This window comes from Dromiciops gliroides, chromosome 2 (genome assembly GCF_019393635.1).
Source record: "Dromiciops gliroides isolate mDroGli1 chromosome 2, mDroGli1.pri, whole genome shotgun sequence".
Lineage (NCBI taxonomy): Eukaryota > Metazoa > Chordata > Mammalia > Microbiotheria > Microbiotheriidae > Dromiciops > Dromiciops gliroides.
In genome coordinates this window covers 344,586,786-344,612,225 of record NC_057862.1, presented here as the reverse complement: position 1 = coordinate 344,612,225, position 25,440 = coordinate 344,586,786, and the positions used below count along the sequence as shown (strand labels likewise).

General features: G+C 47.3%; 1 protein-coding gene across 2 annotated transcripts in view; it reads right to left on the bottom strand.

Moving 5' to 3' along the window:
- FGF18 (fibroblast growth factor 18) overlaps positions 1-21,825 on the bottom strand; it is a 47,401-nt gene extending 25,576 nt beyond the window's left edge. The window contains exons 1-3 of one of the 2 annotated variants that reach the window (XM_043986596.1): positions 21,684-21,825; positions 20,841-20,877; positions 2,051-2,231 (exon numbers count right to left, since the gene is read on the bottom strand). In XM_043986596.1, coding sequence (XP_043842531.1) covers positions 2,051-2,231; positions 20,841-20,877; positions 21,684-21,745 — 280 coding nt within the window. In that variant the 5' untranslated portion in view covers positions 21,746-21,825. Of the gene's footprint in view, positions 1-2,050; positions 2,232-20,840; positions 20,878-21,079; positions 21,254-21,683 lie in introns of those variants that run through there. The other variant, XM_043986595.1, reaches the window with a different exon arrangement.
- Between the last annotated feature and the right edge of the window lie 3,615 nt (positions 21,826-25,440).

Below are 25,440 nucleotides of genomic sequence, written 5' to 3'. Positions count from 1 at the left end.
CCTCTAATGTAACCATTATTTTTCCCCAGTGAAAACATAAGGGAGAAAACAACATGAATGGGGGACAAACAGGGAGTAGGGATAGGAGATGAAGAGGAGAGGATATGGCAGAAAGACGGAGAAAGGGAGAAGCAGAGGGAAGACAGACACAGGGACCCACAGAAATCAAGCTCCCGGGCAGCTGGGCAGTGCAGGGCTCCGGAGCTCAGCTTGCCCGGCCCAGCCCAGCCCCCGGTGACCAACCGTGCAGCTGCCACACTCTGGGATCTTGAGATGAGGTCAGCTCTGCCCTGAGGCTGAGTGAGTGAAAATAAATGGAGTCCAAGATAAAAGGTCCAAGAAATTATTTGTCTTGTTGTCATGTCACAACTGTAACGGGCAGGGGCTAGGGGCCCGGCAGGCCAGGCATCCTGCTGTTTCAGCTGGAGAGCTCCCAGGGCACTACCGCCCTTCTCTATACCCCACCCCCCCCCTCCACCCCCCCCGCCCCCCCCCCCCCCCCCCGCAATCTACCCACATACATCCACAGGCCCCCAAGTGCCTTGGCCCCCAAGCCCTGGTCTGCCTCCCCCAACAGGCACACACAGAGCTTCTACTGTCTGCCTGAGCCTCCAAGTCTCCAAGACCAGCTCATCTCCGGCAACAGACCTCCCCACCCCCACCTCTTCCCCAAGGATCTGACTGGGGAATAAGCAGATTAGAGAGTTAGAATAGAACACTCCTTCACCATCCAATACATGAAGAGCGGAGCCTAGGAGGAGGGGCTGGAGGATCTATCTCTAAGTTCCCTAACATTCTAAGGGTCCATAATTCTCTCACCTTTTCCTATAGGGACTACATGCCTAGATGGATGAGAGAGAGAGAGAGAGAGAGAGAGAGGAGAGAGAGAGAGAGAGAGAGAGAGAGAGATGCTAGTTTCCTAGGCTTCTGCTCAGGTCCAAAGGTTTTCCCTTTGGAAAACAAGAAGATACCAGTGAGATAAGGGGTTAGATTTTCTGCTTTTCTGTCTTTATAGAAGGAAGGAATGGAGTAATAGGTTTTCCTTTCCTCAATATCCCTTGAGCCAGAAGAAACACAGGGTCACCCCTAGAATTTAAGTAGAGTTCAGTCATCAAAAAAGTTCCCTGAGGGTCAGATAACACATAAATAGCGTATGGCAATTGGTGCTTTGTCACAGGGCAAAAAATTTAAAGGACACCAAGAGACAGAAATAACACAACAGTTTAGTTATACTAGGAATCTAATATGGGAAATCTTGAATGAAATAAATCAAAATAAAATTGTGCTGGGGTGACTTCCTCTCTTACCCCCAGAGTCCCCTTCCCTCTCCAGCAGTGGTCTTTTACCAGTCTGCCAACCTCTTTGTTTTACCCCCATGAGATACTATCTTCTGTCCTTCATCTGGGAGTGTATTTCCTAGTTACAGTTCTAGGTTCAGGTAAATCCTTAGCATCAGGGTAGAGAACAGAAGGCAGTCTACAACACTGTTACATGCTGAAAGCTAACATGGGTACACATGGGTACACATGTACACATATGCACACATCCATGCACTAGGTACCTGCTCCTTGTATGGCTTCTCCCACAACAGAATCTCAGAGGCAGAAAAGGCCTCAGAAGGCATCTACTCCCACTCCTCCCACTCATGCCTGAACAGAAATCCCTTCTATAGCACTTTCCAGTGGTTATCCAGCTTAAAGACCAGTCAGTAACAGCCCCTCTTTCCCCCAGACCTGAGGCAGCCCTTTCCCCTGAGAAGGCTCTGATTGTTGGGAAGTTTTTCCTGATGTTTAGCCTAATTCTGCCTTTTTAAAAGAAGGACTACCTAGTAAGCAAAGATCCAGGGAGAAGCCCTCACTCCATTTGGTTTCTGGGATAAGAGGCTGGTGAAGCAACAGATCAAACCACCAGTCCCTCTGTCCAGGGACCCAGAGAACTCTGGGTATCCCTGGGGTTATTTCAGCCACTGACCACCCCCACCCACCCACCAAGGCTCCCCAGAAGGAGAGGGGGCTGGGCAGGAAAGGCTCAGCCTGGCGCAGTCTCCTACCATATTTGTCTCCATCTTCCCCTTTGGCGCTAATCCTCCGCCCCAACACCTGGATGTGCTTCCCGCTGGTCCGGCTGTACAGCTGGTACAGCCTCAGTTGCTTCCTGCTCACATCATCCCGAGCTCTCGTCTGGTTCTCCACATGGATACGGAAATCCACGTTCTCCTCGGCTGCCAACACCTGTAAGGGGGGAAAGGGAGGAGGGGAAGAGACAATGTGGCTCCTGAGTTTTCTTCTGCAGACCCAGGGTGGGTGGGGATGGAGGGTCTGCCGGGAGATGGGGAGGAAAGGGAGCTGGTGCTGACGGCCTGGAGCCCCTGGATCTGGGTTCACTTGTGGTTCTGAGCAACTGTGGGCCCCTCATATGACGGGGTGGGAGAAGATTGGATTTGGGGAAAATAGAATAATGGGATTGGAACTGGAAGGAATCTTGGAGACCCATCCAATGAGGAAACTGAAACTGATTGAGCTTAAGTGACTTGCCCAGGGTCACATGGCTAATAAATATCTGAGGGAGGATTTTTGCCAGCTCCTCCTGAATCTAAGATCAGCATTCTATCCAGAGAGCCATTTAGATACCTCAAAACTGAGTAAAGAGAGATTAAGTGACTTGCCTAGGGTCATACAGCTAAGAATTATGGGGGCAGCATTTGAATCCACATCTTCCAGACTCCGAATTCAATACCTGACCCTTTACATCACACTGTTCCTCATGGGGGAATCTACAGATCTGGGATCTAGTCTCAGCCCTGTCACTGACTTAACTAAACGGGAGTGATGATATCTGCCCTCCAATCTCGCAGGATGAGCCAATGGATGAGCAAGAAGTGTTATACAAATACAACATAGGCTTATTGCCCCTCTCAGGGGACAGAGAGGAAGACAGAGGGAAAGACCAAGGCATGGAACACTGGCGTGCTCTTGCCCGAGTTAAGGCAGACTCAGAATGAAAGCCAGATTCACCTCCTGACTCAAGATTCTGGATCTACAAGATAGACTCTCCTTCCCCTGCTACTCCAACCCAAGGCCCACAGGAAAATGAGCTTTCTTAGAACCAAATTCCTCTCCTGCCCTCCCAGCTTGGCCAACGTAAGGGCTTCAGGGTCATGTGAAGAAGTCGTCACCCTGAGGTGGGATTCTGGATTCTACCTAAGGAAGGAAAGTAGCCTAGGATCTGCCAGGAATCTCATCAGGAATGAGAATGTCTACCTTGATCTCATACTCCCAGCACAGCCTCCACTCCAGTCAAATCAATATAGTCCCTCAAATCCACCACAAGCATTCCAACCTTTTTGCCTTCACCCTAGGTGTGCATAGAGGGTGGGCATGGCATACCAGCACTCCCTGGAGGTGCCAGCATACTAGGCTCATGCTCTACATACTCAGATGTCCTATGATCATACTGTGTGTATTCCACCTGCTCAATTCAGGCCCCCTCTCCCTTCTGACCTTCCAAATCCTAGCCATACTTCAAGGTCCAGATCAAGCCCAACTTTCTCCATGAAATAGTCCTTGATCACACCTACTCACCCTGAACTATGAATCACGGTATGGTGGAAAGAGCTTGGGTTCAAATCTCATCTCTGATGCTTACTACCTATGTGACCTTGGTCATGCCACTTAACTTCTCTGCCTTTCAGGTTCCTCCATTATAAAGCATGGGAGCTAGACTGGACAGTCTTTAAGGTCACATCCGGTTCAAGAGCTAGGATTCAATGAACTAAAATATTCAGTCTACACTCTGAACCTCACATAGTAAAAAGCGTTGTTCAGTATCCCTGGCATCTCTCACAAAATTACAGGACAATGCATTGTGACCTTTGCCATCCCAAATCGAGGTTTCTCCCCTTGTGAGTCAAGTCTCCACCAAGGACTACATAAGTCCAGACTAGGGGGCATTAACACTTACAGACATACTTCTAGCAATTTTCAGTTCTACTTTGGGCTTAGGAGCATTTGAGGAAACTGAGGTTCAGTTTGGCCTCAGCTTCATATTTCATGAGGTCCATCTTGCTGATGCTAATAAAGAAACTTAACTCATTGAGGGAATCCCAAAGACTTTTCCTGGAAACATACCCAATTATGTCACACAATTCTCTTTCTCTCCCTCTCCCTCTCCCTCTCCCTCTCCCTCTCCCTCTCCCTCTCCCTCTCCCTCTCCCTCTCGCTCTCCCTCCCTCCCTCCTCTCTGCCCATGGTGTCTGTCTCTGTCTCTCTGTCTCTCTCTCTCTCTCTGCCTCCCACCCACCTACCCTGAGAGAAATACATGCCATAATTTATACTCTAGGTTTACTAAATGAATTTAGACTGTAGTCCCCCTTGGGTTTAGTCAGCTGAATGGGAGCCTATTTATAGGATGAGCTTGCCTACAATCCCATCTATCTCTGAACCTGAATGTTGTCAGTATTTTGATCCCCCCACAGTCCAATGCCTCTCTCCAGCCCCTAGGAACAAGTCTCAAGGATTCCTTATTCACCTTCAGACACCTTCTCAAACTCACTAGGGACCTTATTGATCAGAGGTCAAGCCAATCTCATGACCCCACATCCCCCACAGATAAGCAGGAAGCCACTGTTCCCCAGAAGGCAGTCCCACATTAATGATTTTCTTCCTGACCCCTCTGGATACAAAGTGAGTGACCTGAGGTCATCAGGAGGTATTGGGTGAGACTTCTTCCCTAGCATGTGGGAAAGAGTAATCCATCTCTCACAGCTTGGACCACCTGAGCCAAACTCCCAGCTATCAGATAAATCAGGAAACACCCTAAGGTGATCTAAGGGGCAGGGATAACCACAAAGGTGGCACCATATAGGTCTGAGGTACCAGGTGTGTCCAAATCTGTTATTTGCATCTCTAGATACTTGAAAGGACACATCCCCTTCTCTGGAGCCATGGCTCAGGGTGGCTCAGAACCATGGTTGGGGGAAAGCACCCTAGGACCCCCCCAGACCAAGTCATAAGGTGGCAAGGAAACTATTTACCCTTTTCTTCTTGAAAAGGCTTTCTCCACCTGGGGTCTCTGTTGTAGGATTAAGTATGATATACACAGAAAAGCACACGGGTCTACAGCTACACCCATATATGTCAATGTGACCCTGTGGCATGCTGGGGAAGCCTCTCTGAACCATTCTCCCCCAAAAGCCATCTCAACAGTGTGGACTTAGGCTCTTTCCCCTCCCACCTCCCTCTTCACTGAGCCAAGACAGGGGCCTTTTTCTAGACCTCTGGCTGCTGTCATCTGCTGAGACTTTCGAGTCAGCATTGCTTTTTTATTAGTTAAACCCTTTACAGATCTGCAAAAGACGGAATCAGGAACAAGAAATCATTGGGGTTTTTTGTAAATTTACTCGTTTTGCATGCAAGGGGCTCATTATCTTAAAGCATTCCTTTCTTTACGTAAAGTTAATGACTTTCCCCAATTTATCCTCTAACACAAAAACATACTGTCCAATGTCAGGTTTTGGGTTTTTTTTTTGTTTTAATGGGGTACACCTGCACTCAATAGTAAATTGCTTCCCCACCCCCAAACTTCATCTGGCTCCAGGCCGAAATGTCAGAAAACATCCTCCTATCTCCCTGTTCCTTGAAGGTTAATATGTATGAAGAAGCAACCAATAGTAGCAACAGCAACACATTATCTTGTTGACCCAATAAGATTAAATCTCTTTGCTGATCCAAGGTCAGAAAACCATAGGATTTGCAGTTGAAACGTACCTCAGAGGTTGTTTTTTTTTAAAGAACATGTTTACTTTTTATTTTTGATTCTCACTCAATTCATTAGGTTTTAAAATGAAAACTCCATGCCCTCCTTGTCCCACAGATCACACTGTTCCCAAGTTCAGAAGCTTTTCCTTGATTGGTGTCTGGTTGCAGTTATCAGTACTTCACTACAGCTATAACCTTCAAACCAGGAGTTTTGCATCCGGGTTCTCAATTCAGAGAGAACAAAACCTTTGCTTAAGTTATAAAAATGGGAAGATTTCAAAGAAGGGTACTACATAAAAGTGGGCATTAGCTAGGTTCAATTTCCTCATTTTACAAATGAGGAAACTGAGCCCCAGAGAAGTTAAGAGACTTCAATTTGCCAAACATTTTCCTAAGTAGCGAGGATATAGTTACTTACAACCTACAGCAGGCAGGAGAGATACAAAATTGGAAGATGTGGAAGGTCACACAGGTGACCAATAATAGATTTGGGATTAGAGGCCAGGTTCTCTGTATATAAACCCCATGCTGTCAGTTGACGAGCGCACACAATGTCTCTGTCCAGCACTGTGTAGCAGCTAGTGTGCTGAACCTAGAGGCCTGCAGGCTGCCGGACATTGAGAGGCACACCCTCCAAAGTGGATGGGGGTAGGGAGACAGAGGGACAGGAGAGAGCAGAAAGGACAGAGAGGGAGGGGGAGAGGGAAAGAGGAGAAAGAGAGAGAGTAAGAGGAAAGAGTAGAGAGGGAGAGAAGGGAGGGGAGAGAAAGACAGTAAGAGGAAAGAGAGAGGGGGAAGGAGAGAGTGAAGGGGAGGGAAAGGGAGAGGGAGGGAGAGAGAGAAAAAAAGAGAAGGGGGAAGAGAGAGACGGGGAGAGGGAGAGGAGAATCGAAAAGGTCCCCTTTTCTAGGCCTCTTTCTTCTACCACCTTTCTTTGACTCCAGGACCACCAAGGATTTGGTGATGCAAAGGAGTCACCTACTGAGTGGCAGAGACAGACTAGCCCTTATCACCACACAGCACTGTTGACTTAGTTTCCCATTCTCAAGGTGACCCTTCCCTTAATACACAGTATAGTATAGAGAATAACAATGGAGATTCAGATAGTTCTTGAAAGTCTGTCAAGCATTTTACACATACTGTCTCATCTGACTGATGCTACAACTCACAGGCACTCATGTCCCTAGTTTACATGTGAAGAAAATGGGGTTCAGAGAGAGGTGAAATGATTTGTCCGTGGTCCTATAACTGCTAAGTGTGAGAAGCAGAACTCAAACCAAAGCCTTTTACCCCAAGTCCAGCACTCTTTCTGTGGAATTGGGATTCAAAGGACCCTAGTTCAAATGCTGAATCTTCTCACTATCTGTGTAACACAGAAAATGTCCATTTCAGGGGGGCAACTAGGTGGTGCAGTGGATAAAGCTCCGGCTCTGGATTCAGGGGGGCCTGAGTTCAAATCTCGCCTCAGGCACTTGACACTTACAAGCTGTGCAACCCTGCTTAAGTCACTTAAACCTCATTGCCCCGGAAAAAACAAAACAAAAACAGAACAAAAAACAAAACAAAACAAAACGTCCATTTCAGTTCCTCATTGGTAAAATGAGGGACTTGCACTAGGTGCTCTCCCAGCTATAAATCTGATCTAGACTGGGGTTTTCCTGGCTCTCTAGAGAGATTTCACAGTCCTCAGGATCTCTCCTCTATCCCAGTGTCTGTCTAAAAGTTCTTCCAACCTCTCTGTGGGATGGTAGCTGACGACTCTGTGAAAGCAAGCACTGGGTCACCTGCTTCCCCTTCAGCTGCTTCTCTCTGAGACCTACCCCTCGGGGCTCCTCTCCTCTGGATCCCTTTTCATCCCCCTTCCTTCCTCCCGGACTCATAGAGATGGTAGGAGCCTCCCCAGCTCCGCCTCCAAATGGACAGCGCATCTCAACCCATTCTCTCTTTGTTAGGCCTTCAGTTTCCTGTGTTCTTTATGAAGAGTCCCTGACACCCCAGCCTGAAAAAACACCCTGACCATCATCCTGCCATCCTGGAAATCACCAAGGAAACCCAGGACAGGCAGGACTGTTCCCTCACAGTGAACAATAACTGACTGAATAATATTTTGGAGGTACTTTTCAGTTTATAAAGTCTTTCCCAGATATTATCTCATTAGTTACTTACAACTCCTCTTTGGAGGAGGCAGTGCTTCCTACCTACCTCACAGTAGCCAAATATCTCCTCTTTTACAGATGAGGAGACTCACAGAGAAGTTAAATGAGGAGTAGAGCAGGGAGAAGATCCAGGATCCAGGATTCTTGTCCTTTGAGGCCGTATCCACTGTCTTTCTGTCTTTCTACTACATTCCAGCTGCTTCATGGACACCCTGAACCAGACTCCAGAGGGTGGGTCCAGGAGTCATGGGAAGTGAGGGGATTTCTCCACTAACTAGCACTCACTTGACCAGAAAAATGAAGGATGAAGATAGAAAAAAAAATTCCATTTAAGGCAGGTGACACTCAGACCCCTTGGAGTGGATGCTCCAATGCCTGCCCTTTGTCAGCACTAAAGCCTCTCTCATGATGGTCACACCAACCCTCCCACCTCAGTCGCTCTTCCCAATTCTCTCCTCTTCCGTGTCTTAGAAACAAGACCAAGTTTCTCGGGGTGAGAACCTGAGCCTGCCTTTTGCTGCCTTGTTTCATGAGATGTTTAAGGCCACGGATGAGCCTTTCCCAATAGTTGTCTTCTAAACATTTCTAGAGGGTGGCCTCCCACTAAGTTACTCAATGCTAGCCTCTCCGTCCCCTGCTAGCCCTTCTGGGAATCAGAGGATTTTTAGAGCTATAAGAGACTGTAGAGAAAAGATCATTTGGTTGAATCCTTTCATTTTCCACAGGAGCCCAGAGAGGCTTCAATGACTTGCCCATGGCCATTCAGGATACGTGGCAGAGCTGGATCTGAACTTGGGTCTCATGACTCAAAATCCACTCTCTTTTTTTTTTTTTTGTGGGGCCATGAGGGTTAAATGACTTGCCCAGGGTCACACAGCTAGTAAGGGTCAAGTGTCTGAAGCAGGATTTGAACTCAGGTCCTCCTGAATCCAGGGCCGGTGCTTTATCTACTGTACCACCTAGCTTCCCCCCCCAAATCCACTCTCTACTAGAAGTCATTCCTCTATGAATATCAATGGGGGAAAAAGAAGATTTGGGGAAATGATAGATATACCACTGACTAGGGATAGGAGTCAAGAGGATAAAGCTTCCTGGCCAAATCCCTTTCCACATAAACACAGCTCTCAGAGATGGGAACAGATAGTCAACCTCCTACCACTCACACCCTTTATTTCCACTACTTTCCATTAACCACTAAACAGAACATGCTGGTGTCACCACATGGACAATGGGTGATTCTCATGCACCATGGGCTTGAGAAAACATGCTAGGAATGCCTCCCTACTTCCTACCCATGCCAATCCACAACCTGGGACCCCCATCTACATGACAGCACACACATCCCAGAGAAATAGCAGAAACACATAAACGGATTATATGGATACACAAAAACAATATAGAGAATGTTCATATTCAATAACATATTATCCCACATCACACCCAACACAAACAGTACACACATATACTCCTTTCCCAGGAGAGAAAGAAATGTGTCTTTATTTCTATAAGGAGACACAGAGTTCTGAAGCATGGGCCAAAGAAGAAGGGAGAAGAAGGAAGAAGTGGTGCCTCATCTCTGGAATGATAATAATAATTATGTTTGCATATGTATTTTTCAGCAGCTAGGTGGCTCAGTGGATAGAGCACCAGACCTGGAGTCAGAAAGATCTGAGTTCAAATTCCACCTCAGATACTTACTACCTGTGTGACCCTGGGCAGGTCACTTAATCCCTTTGACTCAATTTCCTCATTTGTAAAATGAGGTGGTGAAGGAAATGGCAAACCATTCCAGTAGCTTTACCAAGAAAACCCCAAATGGGGTCACAAAGTATTCAACATAACCAAAGAACAGCATACTAATATACAGAGTATTGGCAGAGACATGGAAAGAGAGATGAGGATAGATTAGATAGACAGACAGACCCAGCTAGGCGACCTGTCTAAGAGCTCAAAGGTCTACACTAAAGGTCTACAAAGTATTTTTCTTACAACAGCCCAATTAGGTAACACAAGTATCATTATCTTCACTTTACAGATGAGAAAACAGAGGCTCAGAGAAGTCTGAGTTGACTTGCCTACAGTCACACAATTAGTCAATATCAGAGCCAGGATTTAAACTCAGTTCCCCTGACTTTAACCCATTGTTTTTTTCATCCTGCTGCTTCAGTCAGATGATGCCTACTATCAAGAGGCATTTCCTATGCCCTCTAACTAAGCTTTCCCTTTGTTCCAGGTTCTCCAGGCAATGAACAACGAAGAAGAAGATTTTAAAAAGGAGTGGGTTGAGAACGTGGGAAGGAGAAGGGAACACTTCCCAGATGCTGGGGTTAGGACAGGATAAGGTTATTTCTTCCAACTGCTCCTCCTCCTACTTCAGTACAGGGTCCTACTCTCCGGGGAACACTCTCTGCTTCAGCTCTTCCAGGAATGACAATCTGAATGGCGGTCAATGGTCCTCTCCAGTGGATTAAGAGAAACAGAGGTTAAGTGATTTGCCCAGGGTCACACAGTTAATAAGTGACTGAGGCCAGATTTGATATCAGGTTCTCCTGACTTCAGGGCAGCTAGGTGGCAGCAATAGACAAAGTGCCCACCCTGGAGTCCCTGGACAGATCACTTAACTCTGCCTCAGTTTCCTCACCTGTCAAATGAGCTGAAGAAGGACACAGCAAACCACTCCAGTATCTCTGCCAAGAAAACCTCAAATGGTGTCACAAAGTATCTGACACCACGAAAACAACTCGACAAACTTCCTGACTCTAGGCCCAGTACTCTATCCACTGAGCTACCTAGCTGCCTCCATATGGATTGACAGATATAGATATCCATATATATATGGTCATATAAGTATATGTATAAGTATATGGATGGAGGTAGAATCATGGCAGAAACAAGGATATATATTATACATATATATATAACATAACTGTAGTTATGTATATTATAGTTTAATTATATAAGAGTTTAATACTAGTTACTATTTCATAATCATTCAATAGTATGTATAATATAAATATATAATGGCTCCATATATCAGTTAAATATTATATTGCCATAGTTTTATATCTAATATACATTATATTATATATAACACATCATCCTTGTCTCTGCCATAGTTCCAACTACTTCTGTCCTTCTGGTCAAACACTGTTGAAGGCCTAAATTCAGAGGATTATAACAACAAAGTACTCTTGACTGCATCCATCCAAGGTTCTTACCACTCTTCCCAACACACTTCTTTAAAAAACACTGACATAAAGTACCAGCCCTGGATTCAGGAGGACCTGAGTTCAAATCCAGCTTCAGACTCTTGACACATACTAGCTGTGTGACCCTGGGCAAGTCACTTAACCCTCATTGCCCCTCCCCCCCAAAAATATAATCAAAGAACACTGACTAGGGAGCCAGAGTGACTGGGTTCGAATCTTGCCTCTGAAACTTATGACCTATGTACCTCTAGGTCTAAGTTTTCTGTAAAATGAAAGTGATGGGAAAGATTAGGAGAGAATAGACACAACTGGCCTCTGAGGTCCCTTTTGGCTCTAAATCATGGATCTTTGACCCTCTGACACCTATAGGGAAACAAGTGACATGTCCTCCTTCATCCCAAGGAGTCAGAGGACCCCACACAGGCCCACTGGTTTAGGGGAGACATTTGGTTCAGAAGGCACTATCATAACCATTTGTCATGAGCTGTGGTGCTAAAGGTAAAGTAGAATATTCCAGGAACAATTTTTTTTTTTTTTGGTCAGGGCAATGAGGGTTAAGTGACTTGCTCAGGGTCACACAACTAGTGTCAAGTGTCTGAGGCCAGATTTGAACTCAGTTTCTCCTGAATCCAGGGCCAGTGCTTTATCCACTGTACCACCTAGCTGGCCCCCAGCGCAACAAAATTAAGGATATCACCATGATACTGTATCCCTTGAGTCCCATGATCAAGCTTCCTCCCAAAAGGGGCAGCTGGTGATTCAGTGGTGACTGCTGGATCTGCAGTCAGGAAGATCTGAATTCAAACCCAACCTCAGATACCTAATAGCTGTGTGACCCTGGGCAAGTCATTTAACTTGTATTCCTCAACTATAAAGTAGAGATAACACCTACCCCTTGGGGTTGCTGTGAGGATCAATTATGATAATATTTGTAAAAAGGGGGCTTAACAGTGCCTGGCACATACTAAGCTCCATGTAAAAATTTATTCCCTTCTCCTCTTCCTCCTCTATCCCCGCGCCCCCCATCCCAATACCTATCTTACTGACATAAGGCCCATGCTGAGAAACAAATCCCCTAGGTAGTGCCTTTCTATATCAATGGACAAAATGGAGCCTCGTACAAAGTAGGCATTTAATAAAGGCTTGTTGAATTGAACTGAATGACATTAGTTGCAGAACTGCAGAACTGGTTTAGAACAAGGTCCAGGGAATCATCTCTTCCTACCACCATATACAGTCTCTCACCCAGGTTGCCCCTCTTTGCCTGGGACACATTCTCTCCTCATCTTTGACTAAAGTCAGGTGCCACTTACTCCTTGAAGCCTTCCAAGCTCTCCCTCCCCTCCCTTCCCCAAATAAATATGAATTCTCCTTCTTCAAAGTATTCTAGAAAATACTGGAGCTTGTGTTTATTTGCTCCTTATCATGAACTAGCTTGCAGCATACCTGTGAACTGTCCCATCCCCAATACTAATAGGAAGAACAACAGTAACTCACAGATTACTGAACTAATAAAGGGAAGGTACTATCTATCATTCTTCATCTTTGTATCACCAGAGTCAACTACAGGAACCTACACAGAGAAAGAACTTTAAAAGTGTTTCTTGAATTTAAGTGAATCCCCAGCTACCACGTCACTCACCCGTATCTCCTGCTATCCTAAAATAAATCTTGAGCTCAGAGTTTCTGTTCTCACACTTCCACACTGTCCCTTTCCCCTGATCCCAAAGATCTCTAATCTCACTTATTTTCCCTCTTCTTTCATATGGCCTCCCTTGCCAGACCCCCCCCAACACCCCAAATAATATTACATCGATATTGATGTATCAATTAACAAAAGATCCTACAACCAACATAGGAACTGTTTACTCTTCTGATCTCAGGTGGTGGGAAGTCTTGCCAACCAGAGGAAGTTTGAAACTATTGGGTCATCCTCTCCCATCCTATACTTGGGTCTTTAATGTACAGATCATCAATTCCAGGCTATGGGCTGGCCCTGGTGCCTTTAGGCAACTCAAGAGAAAGCTGTTCAGCTTGACAGGTTCAAAAGTGGGAAGGAGGGAGGGAGGGAGGGAGAGAGAAAGAGAAGGAGAAGAAGGATACAAAAGTCACGTATGAAGGGAGAGAGTGGGACAACAATCCTGGGAGGTAGGAGCTCTTGTTATCCTCGCTTTACAGATGAGGAAACTGAAGCAGACAGAAGTTAAAGTGACTTGATGAAAGGAATAAGCATGCCATCTATGCCTTTATCCAACTTACTAATAAAGTTCTTAAATGGTAAAGGGCCACCCCAGTTTCCTTAACTGTAGAATGGGGATAATAATAGCACAGCTAATACACTGGATGTCAACATCAGAATCCAAATAAATCTTGACAAGCTAGAATAATGGACCAAATATAAAATAACAATTAATAGTAATAAATGTAAATCCTTATGCTCAGGTTCAAAAAATCAATTGCACAAATACGACATGGGTACATAGAAAGCAATTGGCAAAGATGATAAAGTCTTGAACCTGGAGTCAAGAACACATGAGTTCAAATTCATCTAAAAATTCTTACTTGTTGTGTGACCTTGAGCAAGTCACTTTAACTTCCATCTGCTTCAGTTTTCTCATCTATAAAATGAGGATTATAATAGCTCCTACCTCCCAGGATTGTTGTTAGGATAAAATGACATATTTGAAAAGAATTTAGCCGATATTTAAGCATTATATGGGGAGTAGCTGCTATTAATACTCCTACATGGCTAGACCACAATTCATCTGAAGAAGTTCTAGGGGTCTCAGTGGACTGCAAGCTCAATAGGAGTCAATGGTATGATACGGCAGCCAAAAATGCTAATCCATAGCATTTGGGACTAGAAAAATAGCACTCCAGGAATACTCTATTCTAATCAGTATTGGAGTGTTGTATCAAGTTCTAGGGGTTACGCTGTAGGAAGGACATTGACAAGAGCTCCTAGGTGACACAGGTTGGGCTTGGAATCAGGAAGACCTGAGATTAAATCTGTCCTCAGACATCTACTGGATGTGTGACCTTGGGCAAGTCATTTGACTTCTGCTTCAGTTTCCTTAACTGTAAAATGGGGATAAGAATAGCACCTAATTCCCAAAGTTGTGAAGAGGAAGAAATGAGATATTGTTAAAGTTCTTAGCAGAATGCCTGGAATATAACAGGTGATATATAAATGCTTGCTTTTCTTATTATTTTTTTATACCTACATGCAAAGGAAGCATCTTAAGGTGACAAAGGGCCCCAATATCCTATCATATGAAGACCCCTTGAAGAAAATGAAGATGTCAGCTTGAAGAAGAAAAGACTTAAGGGAAATGTTAAGAGCTAGTTTCAAACACGTGAAGGCTGTCATGGGGGAAAGGAACTAAAATTTGGTCTGTTTCATCCCAGAGGGAAGCAATGGGGAGAAAGGCAAAGAGAAGAAAAACAAGCTTGACCTAGGAAAACACTTCAAGAGCTAGTAGATCAGTTCTAAGAGGGAATGGGGCAACTTCTGCAAGGAATGGAATTCCCCTTCACGGAGGACTTTCAAGCAAAGGCTGAATGACCACTTGCACCCATGTTACAGAGGAAGTCCTGGGTCAAACAGCCATTACACTGGATAGTTTCTGACCCTCCTCAACATTCAGGGATCCTATGCTTTGGTCATTCTTTGAGTGCAGAGAGACTAAGTCACAGGTTTGTATTTCCTACCAACACAGTGTAGTGCTAGGTACAAAGTGAAGACTCATTTTCTAGAAGGACCAGAATTTAAGAATACCTCACTCAAAGCACCAATGCAGAGCATTTAAAAAAAAAATCCATAAGGCAAAGAACATAGAAAGAGTAAATAAAGTAAATTTCAAAGTAAAATTATGTTATCTGTTTGTAATTTTTTGTACTTAAAGTGTATTTGCACAGATGGGATAAATTATAGTAAAAATATTGAAGATAATTTTTACCATTCTTATCTTGAAGTTGACATAATTGACATGCCTGGTCCTTTTAGTGTTACTTATTAACAGTAACCCAAATAGTTTGTTTCACTCCTAAAATGAGAGGCTAACCCGGTTACTGCTATCTAAGCTCTATCCAAAAAGGCCAACTGGACACACCACTCCCATTATCTTTGCCGGGTATCTAGCCTTGTTGATTACTCCTGGAGGCATCTGGGAGCACTGCTGCATATGTATCATAGCCTGCAAAGTGCTGTTTGAATCAGATTAAAATGTAATTGAGAAATGTTGAACAAAAGAAAGTGAAATACAATAGAACACAGATAATGTTAATTTGTGGTTTCCTAAGTCAATAGACATTGGAATTTGATAACATTACTCTAAATCAACCCTCCAATTTTATAAATGAGGAAACGAAGACTCTACTCTCTAAGGTTAGGAGTTGCCTAGAGTAGCAAAAACCAGAATTCAAACCCAGGTCTCTCCTATGTTCATTTTACTTACACTTTGATTCTGTGGGTTTAACTCCTTGCAATGGTACATTCTAGCTCTATTACATAGGAGCCCCCACAGTAAAATGAAAAGAGTATTAGATTTAGCATCAGAGGATCTGTGTTCAAATTTTGGCTCTGTCACTTACCATCTGTATGACCTTGGACAAATCACTTAACCTCTCTCTCAGCCTCAATTTCCTCTTGTGTAAAATGAAAAAGGTTGGAATACCTGGAGGTACCTGCCCTGCTCAGAGCAGCAGACGCAAAAAATGATTATAGGCTGAGAAGTCTAATAGAGTTAAATAGATCAAAATTATAGATCTATTTAGATCTATAGTCTAACAGATCTATTTAGATCTATGAAATCTAACACATCAAAAACCTGGACCAGATCTGGGACACAGGAGCCAGACAGACATGTTTGACACCATTCCTACAGAGACGTTTACATGGGTTCTAGGTGGCAGGTCAGAATCTTAGTTTCTTACCTACTTCCCTACCTAAGGAGATCTCAGTAGGATCCTTCACTCCAGGACCAAAGCATGCACATCTATTTGTGCCTCATTTATTCCATTCTTACAGGGATACACCCATCCACAGAGGCTCTGTTTCAATCACTCACGGAAGAGTGCTGGACTAAAGTCAGAGAAGCAAGCTGCTTCTTGGACACAGCTCTGTGTAATCTTAGGCAAGTCTTCTCTCTGTGATTCCATTCCCTCTTCTGCAAAATGAAGGCCTTTATACATGCCCTAGTTCCCTCAGCAGGTTGTTGTGAAGATAAAGTGAGATTAGAGATGTGTGAACACACTTTGGAAAGTTAAAAGCATTGCACAAATATAATAAGCTGCTCGTGGGGGAAGGTGTGGAGAGAAATCACAGGGACACCTAGAGAAATCTTCACCCTCTGGCCACCCAGTGAGCCCTGGTTTCCTATCATCAACCAGGAGGGTATTGTCTCCTGGCTGGCCCCCACATCCTGGCCCTGCTTAAGGAGGATGGTCCTGGGCCTCAGTGAGGAAGCAGGTCAGAAAAGGGGTGGGGGTAGGAGGGTAAGGGTGATAAGGGATGCAGGAAACATTCTAACCCTCCAAGTACCATGTGGTGAGGGAGGAAATGAGCCAGGGAGAGGAGACAGCACACAGGAGAGGTGGAAACAAATCATCAGAAATCTAGACAGAGAAACGTCTCCCTACGTTGCAGCACCCCCTCTTACCCACCACCCCCAGCTTCAAAAACTACAGCCTCCCTCCCACTTTGCTTTCCGCATTTTCCAGCCTCTCTCTGTCTCGAGCTAAGCCCCCATTGCTGGAACCGGACGGGGAACAATGTCAGGCAGGTGCCGGAGAAGCAGGGAGTGAAAGACCCAGGCCCGTGTCATTGTCAACGTTCAGTCAAGTGCAAAAAAGCAATTTACTTGTCACGGTTTCTGCTCTTTGCTTAAATTTTTAAAATTCTTCCAATTTTAACCATCCGAGGTGTCCTGAGTTACTTGGATAAGGGGTTTTATTAAATTCCAGGCTTTCACTCAGTGGGGTCCTAGCCAGGGAAGGGAGGGAGGGGGGGAGAGGGAGGGAAAGAGGGGGAGAGAAAGGGAGAGAGGGGGAGAGAGAGAGAGAGAGAGAGAGAGAGAGAGAGAGAGAGAGAGAGAGAGAGAGAGAGAGAGAGAGAGAGAACACTGAAAACCCCAAGCTAAGAGGGCAGAGAAGTATCCTCCTCTGGATATGCTCCCAGAAACATGGCTTTGATTTCAGGGTGAGGAGTGGTGAGTCCCTGCTGGGTCACCCTGTGGCCTGCTCAGGTCTGTCTCCTGGTGACAGGAAGACACTGAAGCACAACTGCCTGTCCTGGGCCTTGTGGCATCTATACGAGCAATGTGGAAAACCCCAGAAATCACATTTGTAGATTTGGAGAAAACTTTTAAAGAGAAAAAAAGGCAAATGGGGAAGATGCGTTTTTTTGGTGTTTTTTTTTTCTATTTTGCAGCAAGACTGCAAAATTACTCATTGCATGGATCAGAGATGAGAAACAGAGGTGGAAGGAACGAGAATGTTATGCTAGAGGGGACCCAAGAACAGAGACTGTTTGAGCTGAGAGAGGACTAGAGATAATTTTGTCCAACTACCTTCATTTTGCAGATGACAAAAATAAGGCACAGAGAGATGGGACTGTCCTAGGTCATAAAGGCAGGGCCTGAGCTAAGAGCAGAGCTCCATAGTCCTTCGGAGGCTGAGGCTCTGTCTGCCAAATGCTACTGCCTCACTAGCAACATTCCACCTGCCTTGAATTTTTCCCAATGACTGACATGAGGCTATTCAAAAATTTAAATCAAGCCAACAAAAAATCATCTTCTCCTCAAACTAGCTCCACTGCTCTCAGGCTAAGCCACCTCTCCTTGCCACCCTTGTGTCTGATAAGTGCTCAGCACCCTTCACCTTTATCTTTCTAATTTTTCCCACAGTCACTCTGAGACATGGATGAGAGATAGTTATTATACACATCATCTGAGGATTAGGACCTCAAAGTACTCCTTTCAAGGAAGGGGGATCCTAGAATAATAGCCCATAACCCCTTCTGGCATAGTTGTGAACTCAAGACTTTTCCTCATGAGAAGGGACAGAGAGGAGCTATGCCCCTTCACCCTCGGATGCTGGGGGTAGGGCAAGAGTATGGAGGTCAATGTCCTCACTGGAAAGGGTTTGGGAGGCTACTAGATTATGAGGTTCTCTCTCTAAGGTTGCCTTACTCAGACAGACCACCCAACAGCTCCCCAGAAGCACTAGCTCTTATTCTAGTGGGTGGTGGGAGGTGGAGGTCAGGGGAGGAGGAAAGAGGCTCAGCTTCTTACAAATACAAAGACACAAAAACAAAGACCACACACAAAACCTTCCTGGGGCCCCACTTCAGGAAGCTTGGCCAGTGGCCCCAGGCAGGTATCCACATCAAAAAGCTGATGGTGGCACTGCTACATGCCCCTCCTCCTCCTCTGCCCTTATCAAGCCTTTCTCCTATCCTCCCTACCATTTGGAGAGACCACTTTGCTTTAAAAAGAGTCAATGTGATGGTACTATTAAAAATGAATCATAGACTAGTAGAGATCATCTAAGAGCCCTTCCAGCTCTAAGTCCAACGCCTTCATCTGATAGCTAAGGTCTAGCTCAGCCAGGAGACATAGTCCTCAATGTAGTCCTGGCACGTTAGGCCCTGACCTCCATCTCTGACCAGGGGTTCCCCCTCCTTTCAACCCCCACATTCTTTCTCCCCTGGGACTAACACACGGGGTCACATCTGCTCTTGCAAACGGGCTTGTCTTAAGTTACTGGCTCCTGCCTTATCGATCCACAGAGTCACCCGGGACAGCAGCCACCGACCCCAGACAGCCATGCAGGAGGAAAGGACAGTCTGTCCAACCCCAGGACTGCAACCCAATCATCTGGCAAGCTGACCCTAATTGCCCAGCGCACTTAACTTCCAGAATTGTTGCTAACGACTCCCCAAAGGGGTGGGGGTGGGAGTGAGCAGCAAAGGCATCTGTCCCTAGGACCTGAAGAACAGGTCTTCCCTGGGGCAAAGGAAAGTGATTAGAAAGGGAGGGGACAGGGCTGGGAGAAGTGGCTTAAGTCTCCCCCACACCCCCCCACCCTAAAAAGCCCCACAGTAGTTGACACTTCTATTACCTCTAGGATATTATGGGTGCCCCTACCAAAACTGACTATTATCCAGCACACAATTCCTGGTATTCCCGCTAGAAAATCTGGGAAACTACAGATTCCTTCCCTCCCCCCCAAAAAAAATCTCTAATCATCCCTGCCTCTCAACAACTACCTGGCATTGTAAGGGTCCAGTACAAAGGGCCAGCCTCCCTGGACATATTCCCACACCTGCCCTCAGTCAAGTCAGGGGGAATGGGGGAGGTGCATAATCCCCTTGGCTACAGTCCAGCTCCCCTCACTGGTCTCCTCCCTCCCTGCCCCAGGTGGGTGGGGGCCCCAGCAGCTGGGGCTTCAGGCTTCCTCCCTCCCTCTACCCCCCCCCCAAGTGGAGAGGCCGCCCCTGGTCTGGTTCTAATCGTAGCTGAGGCGGCTCTCTCTCTCTCTCTCCCTCTCTCTCTCCTTTTTTTCCTTCTTTTCATTATTTCATGGTTTTGGAAGCCGGCGCGTTCCAACTGTCTGCATGCCAATAACTTCCCCAAGTCTGAAGGCTGCCGAAGTAAGAGATCAGATTTTAGCAAGTGCTTTCCAGGCGGGGCGCCAGCCCCTCTCTTGATTCACTGAGAACTACGAAGGGGAACAAGCCGAGGTCTGAGCAACCTTTAGCGAATGAGTGAGGATTCACAATTCCTCCTACTGCCCCCGAAGGGTGCTGTCCACCTAGCCCCGCTAGCCGGCACATAATTAGAGAGGTCTCTTTCTTTTCTTCTCTCCCCGTCTCCTCTCTCCTCTCTCTCTCCTCGCTCCCTCCTCTCTCCTCTCTCTCTCCCTCCCTCTCTCTTTCCTCTCTCTACCCCTCTCTCCCTCTCTCTCTCTTCCTTTCTCTTTCCCTCTCTCGAAATACAGCAAACGCCTCTGAAACCACAGAGTAATTTACAGCTGAAGGTTTCTCCCTGGACTAGGAATCAGCTCTGCTGAAATAAGGAGTCTTTTTGTTTTTATAATCTAACAGCAATTTTCAGGGAAAATATGTCAAACTCCTCGCATGGGTCTTGGATCTGGTCATATTTCTGCAGCTGATCAGCATCTCCTGACATCAAACAGTCAAGGAGAAAAAAGAAACACACACACATATCAGGTTGAGATACACGACCGAGATCCTGGGGGCAGGTAACTCCACTGTGTCCCCCACACTAAGGGCCCACACAGACACACTAGCACCCCAGAGCGCCGACGTGCTTTCCACCCCTCCAGCATCCCAGGAACAGGTGCATTGCCAATCCTGCCTCCCTCCCGGGGCCGTTTCACCCCCGCTGCCCGGGGCCAGCAGGAAAGAGAGGGAACAAGAGTCTAGGGGAAAAGGTACATCAGGCTGGATGCTGGAGGGAAAGGAGTGGGGGGTGGAGGTGACTGCTGGAAAAGGACTCCGGCAAGCGGCAGGGACAGGAGAACCTGGAGCAGCTTGAGCGCACCCTCCACCCGGGGGACCATTAGGGCTAGGGGCAGGACAAGCCACCCAGACGGAGAGAACCAAAGCGACCTGAGCCCTGGCACCTGCCGCCAGGGAGGGCGGGTCCGCGTCCCCCGGTGCCCGCCCGTGGAGAAAGCCGAGAAATGTCACGTACCTGTACCTGTAAGCACAGCAGCAGGAAGTGTAAACATCTGCAGGGGGGAGAAAGAGTGAGAGCCGGTCAGATGGGGCGCTGGGTACCCCGGCCGACCACGGAGGGCAGCGGCCAAGGGGTGGGACAGAAAGTGGGCAGACATCGGGGGACCGGACAGACGCTGGGGATAAAAGAGGGGTGGGGCGGGGGAAGGGTTAAGGGGGCACCCGAGGACCCAGCCTGGGAAGCGCGGAGCTTACAGGCAAGTGCAGGCGGAGAACACTGAATACATCGCTGAGAAGGGAGGAAAGCGGCGGCTTCTAGCCCGAGGTCACGTCACTGCGCCGGGGCCCGGGTCCCAGCCTGGACATGAGAAGCGGCGAGCTACAGCCGGCGGCGCCGCGCGGCTCCGGGGGGGCTCCAGCGGCTCCGCTCCGCGGGGCTGGGCGGGGGGCCGGGGAGGACGAGGACGGGAGCGGACGCCGCCGCCAACGCCGCCGCGGCCGCTGCTGCTGCTGCTGCTCCGCTGCCCTGCCGGCCGCTCCCTGCGGCATCAGCGCCCCCGCTCCTGCCGCCTCCTCTGTCGCGGCCCTGCGCCCTCGGGGGGTCGGAGGAGCTGGCGCTTCGGCTGACCGAGAACTTCCGAAGCCCGGGGAGGGGGGTGCCCGCCCGCTCCTTGCCTGCCGGGGACGCTCCGGACTCGGCTCCCGGGCGCCGCGGCTCAGGGCTCTGACCCGCTGCCGCTGGAAGCCTGGTCTCGTCTGCGGCGCAAGCAGGTTATTCCGGGGACAGCATGGCCGGCCGGGCGGAAAGGTCGGGCGGGGCTGGCTCTTTGGGGGTGGCGCGGGGCTGGGGGGTTAGGGCGCAGGGGCGCAGCGCTTCGGGGAGGCGTTAAGGCCGCTCCGTCTGGGCTCCCGCCGGCTCATGTTTCCTCCTCGCCCCGTCTCCGTCCGTTCGCATCACCACCTCCCACCACAGGCGGCGGCCGGGGCGTTTTCAACGCGGGCGGCGAGGGAGGGGAGCAAGGGGGGGGGCGTGGGGGAGGGAGGTCCGGGGCCGGGGCGAAGCCGGCACAATGAGGATGCGGGGCTGGGGGGCTCCCCCCTCGGGGCGAGGCCGGACGGGAGCTCAGCTCAGCGGTGTGCACCGCGCCCACATCAAAGGCGGCTCTGGAGCGGCACCGGCGGCGCAGCCTCCTCCTCCTCCTCCTCCTCCTCCTCCTCTTCCTCCTCCTCCTCCCGGCTCCTGGCAGAAAAAAGGGGGGTTGGGTGGGGGAGGGGGGGGGCGGTCGGACGCTCGGCGATGGTACCGGCTTCTCCGAGGGGCAGGGCGAGGAGGCGCGGGGGCTTATTCAACAGAAGTCAGTCTCGATCCGCTGAGCCGGGTGTGGAGAGCCGCGGAGCCGTCGGAACTCTCAGGCGCAGTTATACCGCGGAAAGCCTGCCCGCTCCGCGCCCCTGCCGGCTGCGGCCAAACTCCAGAGCTCATTTCCAGCCCGTCAGGCACTGAGCGTCCTCGCACTCGCACACTGACTGGCGCTCAGGCGGGGAGGGGGAGCGGCGGGGTGAGGGGGCGGGACAGGCCCAGCCCCCGGGGCGGCTCCGGGGAGGAGGGGAGAGGGGGAGGCGGCAACATACCCCGCGGGCCCACGCGAGATCGCGCCACCTCCTCCCGGCAGCCCCCAGACGGTTGCCCCACTCCAAGCTGCCCAAAGCGTAAAGCAGCTTTGGCGCGGATGCTCCACGGTTCACACGTCCCTTTATACTGCCTTTTCACACAGCTTTGCGTCCTAATTCGCAGCGAATCCCCCGAACCCCGACCAGCTTTTTCTGCCGAGCAATTCTTTTTACCTCCCGCCATTCTCCGTTTTGGGGGGCTCTGGGACACCTCCTCCGGGGTCTGTCTTCGGCCATTGCTTTAAATCCAAATGGCTCTGGAAACGCACGGCTGCCACCTAGTGATCCCTATGCGTTTATGCGCCGTTGTAGCTTATCATCCAAACAAGCCCGACCTCAATCAAGACTCTGGTCAGGGGCTCAACTTCCCTCATTCCTTTAATCCCTTTCCAGGGCCCCCCACCCCCACCCCTCTGCCATCCTCACCCTCACCCCCGTCATTCACAAACAGTTGGGGCTCTGGACCTTTTATTTCACTTTGCAGAGTCTCAAACTGATGGTTCCTGCTCTAGCCATCCCTTCCACATGTGTTAAGTTCCCACAGTTGCCTCACCCTCTCCCCCCTTAGACTGGCCTAGAGTTCATGGTCACACAGTTGCCTCACCCTCTCCCCCCTTAGACTGGCCTAGAGTTCATGGTCACAAGAAAAACAGAAAGCAGATATCTGAGGGTTTTTAAATCTACATTGTTTTGGGTAAAAAAAAAACAAAAATCAAGGCAATTCCCATTCTGGAACATAGTAAAGTATGAAAGAAGTTGACCAGTTCGGGAAACCAGAACAAAACAATGCACCTAAGCCAGGCCTACAGAATCACCATAAAACCATACTAGGTCAAGTGTTGAGCTGACTGGATGTAAAATAATCAGGGTAGCTAAGGTAACTTCTCAACTTTCAGATTTTAAGTGAGGAAGCTAAAGAAAAAACACTTAAGGTATCTACACTTAGAAGCCCACTTAAGACTGAACATTAAAATACAGTAATGGGTGACAAGGTCTGACCTAGAAATGACAGACCACTAGCCCTGGATTCAGGAGGACCTGAGTTCAAATCCAGCCTCAGACACTTAATTACTAGCTGTGTGACCCTAGGCAAGTCACTTAACCCCAATTGCCTCATGAAAAAAACAAAACCAGTAGCTAACAAATTTGGTTAGGGATGGCACCTAGGCCTCAAAATTGCAAAGTGTCATGTTACCTAAGATCCTAAAGTAAGCCCCAGATATGAATGTGCATCATCTTCGAAGCTCTTAACTTTTGATCTTGTCCCAATGTCATTTGTGATTTCATTAGTGTATAATTCCCAATCTGCAAAACCGCCTCACCTATGAGATTGACTTGGGCAAGTCATAAACAGGGTAACATAACAGAACTACTCATAACAGAACTTCAACACTGATTTTTCTATCAAAAGCCAGCTTCCATCATCATTCCATGCTGCCCCCTCACAAGTCAGATCCCTCCTACCATGTCACAGTATTCCTACCACCTTATAGCTTATGGACTCCTATAGTCAAAAATATTTCTCTTAAACTAACCTAATCAATAACGCTGACAATACTTCTTCCATTACCCATTTTCTTTCCTAAAGCAAAAAAAAAACCAAAAACCCTACTCCTAATCCTTAGGATATTAGTACTGGTTAGAGAGAAACTTAATAGGTACTCTATTATAAATGAGTAAGTAGTTACTCTATTATAAATAGCTTGCACCCACAGCAAGCTTGGCTCTCACAACAGCAGTTATCAAATTCAACTCCACCCTCCTGTCCCCATCCCTCCAGACACGCCCCAAATCACCACCAACCAACCATGGGCACTCTAGGTCAGTTTAAAGGGTTCCCTGGTGCAATGAATTGAATGTTAAACCAGTGGAGCAGCTAGGTGGTGCTGTGGATAGAACACTGGACCTGAAGTTGGAAGGACCTAATTCCAAATTTGACCTCAGACACTGTGTGACCCTTTTCCTCAAACATCCAGGATTATCTCCAGTCATCCTGATGTCTATCTTGCACCTAGACCCAAATGGCTCCAAAGAGAGGCTGGTGACTCTGCATAGCCCTGCCTCACTTAAATCCAATTCACTGCAATCATGACATCACCACATCATGATCCTCCTCCTTCCAGAACAAAGGACAAAACACTTTAACCAGTCTGCCTAAGATTTGTCTGTAAAATGGTGTTAGGAGGCAGCTACCTCAGAGTTGTAAGGATAAAATATGCCAAGTAGATGGCAAACATTAAGACACTACACAAATTCTATTATTTAAAAATTGGGAGTATTGTTAGCAACCTCCTCTCCCCCAAAAAACCTCACAAGGACTGGTGAGAAAATGAGTTGGCATCAACAGGGTAGAAAAAGGACAATGCTACTGTGTTTAAGTGAAAAAGACAATTGAAGGGACAATTTCTGATTAAAACCCAGTGAGTTTTGAATATAAATCCTTTTCATTGAATATCCCCCAATTCAATATAACCTAATGATCTCTAAAATCACTAAATTTATTTCCAATCAATGAAGTTGCAAATTGTTTGGCATATCCTTGAAGCATTTGTGAAATTAGAATTCAATCCTGTGTTCAGCGAAATCCAAACTGAGAAATTGAAAGATTTGCATATTCACTTTACAAAAATCATAAACGAATACATGTTATTTAACAGAACCATGGTTCTAACCTAGTCTGACAAATTGTGACCAAAATGTTATGTTCATGTACATAATAAACTAGCATATTTTTCCTTTGGTATTGAGTAGTTTATGGAGAGCCCCCCACACCCAGAAGAGTGCTTGATAAAAGATAAACACAGCATCACAGCCTACTACTACTAAATAAAATTCTTTTCACTTTTTGTTTACATATTTTAGGAAAACTGAAAATAGCAGTCTAAAAATTAAATTCCACTATTTAAAAGGGAGATACCAGAAGTTTACTTCATGGTCCAATGAAT